General features: G+C 38.5%; 1 protein-coding gene and 1 long non-coding RNA gene across 4 annotated transcripts; one reads left to right on the top strand and one right to left on the bottom strand.

Moving 5' to 3' along the window:
- Nucleotides 1-2,893: 2,893 nt before the first annotated feature.
- On the bottom strand, nt 2,894-8,114 carry LOC103404731 (pentatricopeptide repeat-containing protein At1g03560, mitochondrial). 3 transcript variants are annotated; one of them, XM_070817178.1, is made up of 4 exons: nt 6,092-8,114; nt 5,799-5,924; nt 3,557-3,744; nt 2,894-3,335 (listed from the first exon to the last, which is right to left on the bottom strand). In XM_070817178.1, exons 1-2 carry the CDS (start codon nt 8,046-8,048, stop codon nt 5,917-5,919), a joined length of 1,965 nt encoding a protein of 654 aa, XP_070673279.1. In that variant the 5' UTR covers nt 8,049-8,114; the 3' UTR covers nt 2,894-3,335; nt 3,557-3,744; nt 5,799-5,916. The 3 variants fall into 3 exon arrangements, with proteins under 3 accessions (XP_070673279.1, XP_008341907.3, XP_008341909.3); XM_008343685.4 differs by lacking the exons at nt 2,894-3,335; nt 3,557-3,744 and adding an exon at nt 4,899-5,285; XM_008343687.4 differs by lacking the exons at nt 2,894-3,335; nt 3,557-3,744 and adding an exon at nt 4,899-5,285 and having other exon boundaries at nt 6,121-8,114.
- On the top strand, nt 4,708-5,424 carry LOC114822646 (uncharacterized). Its single transcript, XR_003770767.2, has 2 exons — nt 4,708-5,132; nt 5,231-5,424. It is a non-coding gene; the product is annotated as an uncharacterized lncRNA (long non-coding RNA).
- Nucleotides 8,115-9,580: the final 1,466 nt, after the last annotated feature.

Here is a 9,580-nt window from a genome sequence, read left to right as displayed (position 1 = left end):
ACGGGCACAGAGACTGAGGTGCAGGCATTGGGCCGGGAGTATTGTTATTCAGTGCACTCACTAGCAGCACAACTTGTGTTATGCTTCCTGATACGATTTCTGATATGATTTCTGATATGATTTTCTGAGATTGATTTGCAGATGGATATATGAATTGTTTTATGGCATGCTAAAGGTTTCTGAAAAGCTTATCACTTATTATTCTAGTAGTTTTCATTATTAAACTGTGGGGGTTAGTATGTTCATAACTGTTTTCGTACTATGTATGTATATAAACTTGGTCCACTCACCCTTGTTTTGCGCCCCCATTCAGGTCTTGGAACGAGGACTACGAGGCATCATATGAGGCATTCCCCTACCAGTAGCAGTCTATCTTCCACTTGTGTAATATTTGTAATGATCTTTCCTTTTGTGATCTTGACTTCGAACGTGTTTTGCGCACTCTAGCTATTTCCCTAAACTTTGTTTGTAACTCCCTTTGGATTCAGATGTTTAATCGTGCGTGTTTCTCCTAATCATTTCTCTTGTATTTCAATAAATGGCTTTCGTCACCTCAGGTGTCGGCCATCACGTGCCTATCCTGATATTCGGGGAATATCGGGGTCGGGGTGTGTCAAGAGTTCCCTTCTAGATGAGCTAGTAGCCAACCCACATTTACTAGGCTAGAAGACTAAGACAAAACATTTAACTTCATGATCGGAAAGATAATCATGCACTTTTTTCAGTTATTTCTTTTCTTAATTTTTTTGTTGATTTATTCAATTCAATCAAAGACACTAAAATTAAAGGAAAACTAATGAAAATGGTTTGAAAACTTTAAGTTTTAATGATAAGGACAAAATAAAGGGTAAAGTGAATAGTACAAAGATTGACTTTTTAGTGTAAAAATGTGGTTTTTCGTTAAAGTGAACAGTACCGGATGCTTTTCGTTAAAGTTTCCTAAAATTAAAGTGTAAAAATCACTTTCCAACAAAAAAAAGAAGAAGGCTTTTGGTTGGAGTAAGTATTGTTTGATGTGACAATTCGAACCGCTTTCCATAGAGCAAAAGACTTTGTCCATCCCAAAACTAGAAAATAAAATTAAAAAATGGCATCCAAGTTTTTTTATTTATTTTATATTCCGCGATCGTCCTTTCATCTGTTCATCCAAAAATTAGAAAAATAAATAAAAAAATGATAGAGGGGAAATAACAAATTGGAAATACGAAAATCACTTCATGCAGTGGTGCAGATTATGGTGAAGTGTCCCACATTCCTTGGTAGATAATCCATAAATGGTCCCCTGCTAAAAAAATGCTAGGCACTAATTGAGCGACAAGTAGGAGCTTAGCATTTTAGCAGCTGGCCTAGACGAATTTATATAAATTTATTATAGATCTTGTAAATAAATGCCTAATTACACTTAAAAAAACTACACTTTTATGAATAATAAAATAATGATAAAATGCAAAAATAAAAGTAGAAGAATACAAAAAGTACATCCATCCAACAAGTTCAATATTTAAAAACAGTAAGGATATAATCATAATGAGGAGTATTCTTAGATAATAGACTAATTTTTTTTTGTTAATGATCATTACATTAGATTTGACATAGACTAAATTATTTAACCTTGTTGTGTCTAATTTATTTCTTTTTTTTTGTATGTATCCCCTCAACAGTGCTCCAATTCATTTCACAATTGGATGAACTTGTAGTCAATCCATTATTTGCAAATTAGGTACATTATTTCCATAATTATACCATCATGAAACTAAAAAAGAAAAAAGCATACAATTAATAAAAAAACAAATACAAAAAACAAAACCGACTAGCTCCAGACCGATTTTTTGAAACGATTTGTCCTAAATCGCAGTGGGCCTTCACCGTCTAAGCGCCTAGGTGCTGTTTAAACCGAGTTTTAGAACATTACCTGCCTCCTAAATGTGTTTATGCTTAGGGCGGTTTATATCTTCGTCAACATGCCCAATTTTTGTAGCTTCATTTTCTCCATGTCACATCACTAGTTCTGGTTATGTGCACAATTAAAAGCTTATCCAAATGATAATGTCTAGAAGATATAGGAAATTACAATTATTATTGAAGATTTTAGTTGTGATGAATTTAGTCAAGCATCTGAGTGTCAGTTTAGGAGCCACTCAATCAGAAACCACGATCCTTTTTTCTGATCATGTGGGGGTTTTCAATTTCGTGCTCTGATTTCACGAGATTCGGTTCACGTCATGTGCAAGATAATTTTCACAAATTATAAATTTCTCTGTCTATTGCTCTCACCCAACTCTGCACCCGATTCCACTTGATATAGAATCAATGATTAATTAAAAAGGTGCTAACGAACTTTGAGCATTTGATAAAACCTCTTGGTGTAATACTCTGCCTAAAGTTTCTTTGTGATTTAACATGTAATGTTTACCTTTGTTGCCTCTCACTTTATCTCTTCGTGATTAGGCTCAAAGTACAATGCTATAATCTGCTTTCCCCCACCCTATTATGGTTCTTGTCATGATATAATTACAAATCTTAAGTGACAGTGATGTATAGTCTAGAAGTGTGAGCTTGTAATTAAGTAAAGAATTAAAGTGATTTGTTCTATATGAAGCGAGGTTGAGTCTAGTCCTGCGCCCACAGGACCACCCTATCGATCATAGTGGGTAACAAATGATACGACAAGTCCCCACCCGCGCACCAAAAACAAAAATCTTCCCGAAAGACCCAAAAGAAAAATCTGTGTCCTTATCCGAGGTAGGAACAACCTTGATCGGAAAAAATTATTGTATGTGCATGCTATATGTCCTCTCATACTCTTTGTATGCGTGTGGATCAACAATTAGATACACAAAATAAATGTGATTGTTGTATGGTTGATATTTTCTTATCCGATGTATGAACAACCTTTGATCGGGAAAAATTATTGTATTTGACTGTTATCTGTCATCTCATACTCATAATATACATGTGTGGCTCAACAATTAGATACACAAAATAAATGTGATTGTTGTATGGCTGATATTATTTATTTGCAATTTGCCACTATCTGGTGACGCACTTCTTTGTCAGCTACTGTCCAGAGATATCACTGGCAAGCACCAACTTTTACTTGTCCTAGAGTTGATACTTCATTTTGTTTCAAGGAAAAAGGGGGTGCTACAAAAAGAGGATGACGACGAAGAAGAAACGATATCTTCGCCAATATGAAGAATCAGAACGAAAAGCTAAAGCACATAAGTTTACCTTATTACAGATGACATTAATCAACAGAAAATGGACTGTAAGTTCAGCTTCATTGTATGTTGTATGCGAATCCCTCTGCATTATAAAACCCGAAAGTTCTAACACTGCAAAGTTCAGCGAGCGGTTTATACTTCACATTCGATGCAAGAAAAGAGCAGAAATACCAAAGCTGAAAAAGGATTCAAGCCAGATTACCAAAATTCTAAGAAAATCAAGACAAAATGCAACATTCAAACAGCAGAGGGCACATGCACAAAGTAGAGGTTTAGAAAGAGAAGCATCTTTGCAAATGATGAAAGTAATGACTGACACGAGTAGGGCATACCAGATTTTGGCCTATCCCAGTACCGAAGCATCTCTACACCACCTTCATCTTGCTTGGGGACCCCTCCTTCGTACCAGTTTCATCAAAGCATCAGTCTAGATCCTTCATATGATAGCCATTCACAGGGGAACACAGATTGATAACCCTATTCCTCGGGGTAGGGGCCTTCACCTCACAGTGGTCACACCCTTAGGAGCAATAAGTATCATAACTTCAGTACAGTTGCCACTTGCAGTACAAACTAGGCTTCTCTTTCACTAGTTCAAAATCGATGATAACTTTGTTCTTACAAATGTTCATACATTCGTTGAGTTTTCCGTTATCCATTGTTCGTTTACACTTTATACAGCAAGTAAAAATGATTACTACCCTTAAGACTACTACACTAACTCGAATGGGAACTTTCATATTTGTGCATTTATGTAAGCTTGAAGATTATTAGCACTAGCAGTAAAAGCGATTAACCATAAAACACCCTGAAAATGAAATGACACGGAGGCGGAATGAGCACCACGACAAGAAATTAATTTGGAAATATAATTCTTAGAATAGGTAAAACTTAGGAACCAATGTATTGAATATTACTCAGTTGAGTTGCTTGTTTCTAGAGTTTATACTATGCCCGACCGGTTGAACCTTCGCTCTGCAAGTTTATTATTTAGAAATCTTGAAGAGCCAAAGTTTCTAACATGTCTTGATGGGGATCACCTACAGTTCAGTTTTTCCTTTCTGGGGTGGGTGGTAGACCCCGTGAGGAAGACGAGCACAGCTTGTTTCGTTGTTCACTCTTTCAAAACATATGCAGGTTAATCTTAGGGTATGATTTTGACCTCTCATTCCTCCATAATAAAGCTACCTAAGGATCGACAGTCTTTATAAAAAAAAAACCTATTAAGACATTCATTTGTGGTGAAAAAAGTGGACGAATACGATTTTGCAAAGAAGTACTAAAATGAATATCATTTGATCCAACACTTACAGGGTTTTCGGAATTGGGGGATTTTTTGTCAACATGATTTTGAAGGAAGACCTAAAAATAGATGAATATATCGTTAAAATACATTATGAAGTGGACCCTACAAAATGAAGATAAGAAAATGTGTCCCCCGATTCTTACCCTTTTATTCATCCAGTGGATGAGAGTATCATTTGATGTTCAAGATGTCAAAATTAGCTACTTTTGTGCCCTGATTTTCTTTTTGCAGCTCCACATTGCGTTTTGCATTTATGCTGCAATTGCTCCTACTAATGGATGTGCAGTTTACAAGGTTCACTAATGGCTGCAGTTACATTCGTTCTTTCGTTTAGGGAGGGAGAAGGCAGAAAAACAAAATGCAGGAGATGCCTTGTTCAAAATCATACTTTTCAGCTTAGCATTGCCTTAGCGGATAAGAATTTCAATACAGTAAACAAAAAAAACTCGAAAAGTTGACTCTCTGTGGTTTGATCATGAAGGTTTCCTTTGAGTTGATGACCCGATGAAGACTCAGACTTGGTTTCTTCATTTCAGATACTTTACTTCATTGGATTTGGGTTGTACGTCTGCGAAACGCTTCTCAGTATCTGGGTTATTCAGGTTCGACGATTAACAAACTTATATTCTTCTCTTGCCCTTAACTTCGCGTTTCTTCCCTCTCTTTGGAGAAACTTATTCTTCGTGTGTCGTATTTGCAGCGAGTATACATGTATTTCTGAAGCAGAGGAAACGCTCACAAGGTGAAGCGTGAGGCTGCAAGATACACCATGATGGCAGCAATTTGAGTTTAACCTTCTGTATTTGATTCTAGTTCTAGAAAACCACTTTTTGTGTTTCTTAATGTTCCTTGAGTGATAGTTCATGATTCTAGTAAGAGGCTTCTTTTGTTAAATGTACACTATCCAGTTTCAAAACACATACACAATCTTTACTCGAAGAGAATTTGCCCTACAACCGAAGGTATACTAACACCAACCTAAGGGTATGATTTTAAACCTTTGCTTTCCTCCAGACTAAAGCTACCTAAGGATTGACAATTTTTACCAACTAGCCCTTGTACTAGTGGTACTTCTCTTCCAAATGTTGAAAGCGGTCCCAAGTTCAATTCCTGCCTCCCTCTTGACCAAAATCTATTCTTTCTATCAATTCCACAATATTCTACTTGAAAAACATGATATTTTAGTCCACCTAGTTTTTTGTAAGTGGGAGTTCATGTATGATAACTTGCTCAGTTGCTCTTGAAACATAGGAAAAAAAGTCACACACCTGGGTACTGACACAGAGATCACCAATGCATCCAACATATGCCATGTAGCCGAAGGGAACCAATCAGATTCTTCTGCTCTGTCATCCACTTGGGCCAAAAGGCGCTAGAAAACCTCTTTCAAGGGTCTGAAACATTTTATGTCAAAGTTTCTTCAATAAATTGAATGATGTATTATACAAGGATTGCAGAATGAACACCAATTCTACATCTTTGGATGGTAAGCGATATATGATGCCATCTTTGAATTAGCTAAACAAAGTTTCTTAAAACTATATATTTGCTAAGACTTAACTGTCAAAGAGAGTTCGGAACTTCACTCGCCTTTTGACGCTACCCATTCGGTCATACCCAATACCGATCTTACTATGCATCAACTTCATAGCTAAATCTGCATTGCCTGCTTTCCTCAAGGCATTGATTAGAACCGTTCGGATTCGTCCTGGTATTTCCCTACCTCTGTCCACAATTCCATCGGCCAACTTGCAGGCTTCATTGAAACGGCCAGCTTTGCACAGCACATTGATCATATCTTCAAAAGCTGTCTCAGGAATCACACCCATTGGCGCTAGCTCATCCAAAATCTTGCAGGCTCTCGCTACCTTGCCTGAGAGACAAAGCCCAATAGAGAGGGCCCTGAAGGAAGCAACATTCGGTGTGATGCCCTTATCAATCATCGTGTCCCAGAGCTTCAATGCCTCTTCATTTCTGTGCTCCTTAAAAAGTCCGCTGATGAGTATTGTGTATGTATAAACTGTCTGATCACAACCTTCCTCTTCCATTTTCTTAAAGAGTGCTAATGCTTCATCAGCTTTTCCACATTTAGCTAGGGCATCGATAAGGGCATTATAGCAGTATGAATCCTGTGGACATCCCTTCACTACCATCTTTTCAAAGAGCCTTTCAGCCTCATCAAGCCTCCCTGCTTTTCCAAGACCATCGATTAGACTAGAATAAAACATAGCATTAACTGCCATCCCCCTGCCTTCACAAAAGGCAAAGTACTCCATTGCCTCCTCCACTCTCCCACTCTTACATAATCCATTGACGATAACCCCGTAAGTGACCTCATCTGGTTCAAGCCCGTCATTTTTCATCCTCTCGAAAAGCTTCATTGCCTTCTCAATGCTCCCACATTTCACATATGAATCGATCAATGCTGTATAGTTTGCCACATTGGCTTTACATCCCTTCTGAATCATATGTTCAAAAACGGCATATCCTTCCATACATTTCCCACCTTTGCAAAGCCCGTTGATCACTAAACTATACGCATGAGGTGGAATTTCAAGTCCTTTCTCTTCCATTTCTTGGTAAAGACTTAAACACGAATCAACATCTCCTTCTGAATAACACCCCTGTATTAAAGTCATGTAAGTAATCTTATCAGGTTCCACATTCCTCCCCTCCATAGCTCTGAACTTCTCCATTGCTTTCTGGGTTTTCCCTCCCTTACAATACCCTTTAATCATTGTATTATAAGTCACAATGTCCGGTGCAATTTTCCCGACTTCCATAACCTCAAAAACCAGCTCAGCCGATTCAATAAACATCGAATTCACCAAACCATTCAGTAAAAAGTTATAAGTGTACAAACTAGGCTCAATCTCATTCTCCTTCATTCGACGCCAAACCCACAACAGCTCATCAACCATTCCAAGACATCCAAAGCTTTTAATCAAAGAATTTGCCGCCGAAGAAGTCATCAAAAAGTTCATTTCTTTAAGCTTAACAAGTACACATCGAATACGGTCCAAATCACGACACACAGATAAAAGTTCAATCAAAGATACATAGCAGTCAAGCTTATGATGATACTTCTTCTGGCTACCAGCCCAAGCAAAGAACCGCAAGGCGGTTTTGGGCTTCCCACGAAGCTCATAAGATTTCAACACATACGAAACAAAATTAGGAGACAATTTGATCAAGAATGTGCGACAGTAAGAGTCTAAATTGGCCTCCATCGTAGGGGACCCATCTAAAAGATTCACAATTTGAGCGACCCACGGAGATGGGTCAAAATTTTGTGTGTTCGATACTACATCAGAGACGTCATTGAAAGGTTCTACCCATTCGGGAGGAGGGAGAGAGTTGGTGAAAACCCACCTGGAATTTGAGCTGAAACTTGACGTACAGTGAGAATTTGAAGCTTTCGACGAAGACCCTCCATGGATGTACGGACGGGGAGGTCTTGGAGGAAGAATACGGGCTGCTGAGAGTGATAGGGGGGCTCTCAGTAGGGTTCTTCTCATCAGGGTTTTGGGTGTTCTGTTCGCCTGTGTGCTCAGTCAGTCGAGCTGAAATCCTGAAACGGTGAAATGGTTTATGAAGATTTTGTTTTTTTGGGTCATATTTTTTATTGGGCTTTTTGGTTATCCATTTATTTTCAAACTTGTACTATTCATAAAGCCCAATTGGCAACATTGCCGGGTTTTGTTTCTTGTTGTTTATAACATTCCAAATTGATCCTCACAAACAAAACTAACTGAACAAGAAAAGAGATTATCAAGTAAAAGTTGTCTACATCTCAATCAAGACTATAATTTGCTAAACCATCTGCCACAAAACTCTTTTCTCCATAAACCTGCTGAAGATCGCATTGCCAAGATCTTTAAAGCAGTGGTTGGTTTGATATAAATTGGGGTGGAATTAAATCCTCATTGGTTTTAGGAGTGAAAATTATAATTCCACACACACATCACATTCTTCCTGCCGCGCATTAGAAGATCTAGCGACACTTCTCTCTATCTCTATTGTGTAGTTTAGTTCCCTTTATTGTTCATCATACTCTTGGGTATGAGGTCGAGAATTTAATCTTTAATTGTTTGATTACGCAGGTACTAGGACTACTGAGAGATGTCGAGGAACAAGAGAATAATGCACTGGACTACGGAGAAGCTGCAGGGCAAGAGAATGATGCAATCCACTGCCAAGATGCCGAGGAGAACAAAGAGAATGATCAGTCAACTCACTGCTACGGAGATGCCTAGTACCAAGAGGATGAGGCAGTACAAGAGCACAACGCAGTTGATGGACCTCCCCTGAGACATCCTCCTCTCGAGACTCCCCACAAAATTACTCGTTTCTTGCCGTTGTGTTGTAAAACCTTGGGTAGCCTAGTCGTCTGCCCGTGTCTTGCTAACATGTATTCACAATATATTGCTACTACCGATGAAAAACTTGAGCCGCATCCTCGGATCATGGTTCTTACCAGGTCTAAGTTAATCACCTTACCGGTGAAATTTGGTGGTAGAGCCAAGAATGAACTTGCGTTGACATTCCGACCTTCATTGGAGCTCGCCAATGCAATCTCAAGTTTTCTTCTTACGGCTTGCTTTGCCTGAAGAACGAGCCAACATCCTTAGAAGGAGGTGGTCAAGCCTTCCTAGTAAATCCTTTAAGAGAAGTTCTAAAGCTCCCACCAAGTAAATTTGACGAAGCTCCAAACTGCACGTACGACTGGTATGGTATGGGATACGATGCCAGTTCTTGCTCCCACAAGATTGTACGTGTATCTAGACCCAAATTTATGTTTTGGGCTCATCGTCAATCATCATGGCGACAAATGTCAATATGCTCAGCTCCTCCTCTTTTTTTCAAGTGAGAGTGGAGACAAATATCATTATGCACAGCTCCTTCTTTTAGGAAAGGTGCGTGCCTACATATGGAAACACACATCATGAAAGTAAGACTAACCTGTAAGTCGATATGCACGTTATTTTAAAAATAAAAAATCACGTAATTCAAGAAAATCTAAATGCAAAGAAGCAAGAATCGCCAACGG

This window comes from Malus domestica, chromosome 17 (assembly GCF_042453785.1).
Source record: "Malus domestica chromosome 17, GDT2T_hap1".
NCBI lineage: Eukaryota > Viridiplantae > Streptophyta > Magnoliopsida > Rosales > Rosaceae > Malus > Malus domestica.
This window is presented reverse-complemented; position numbering and strand designations above follow the sequence as displayed.

What these genes read in the sequence shown, in the direction of transcription:
- LOC103404731 (XM_070817178.1), bottom strand. Translation starts at nt 8,048, where the DNA reads ATGAGAAGAACCCTACTGAGAGCCCCCCTATCACTCTCAGCAGCCCGT.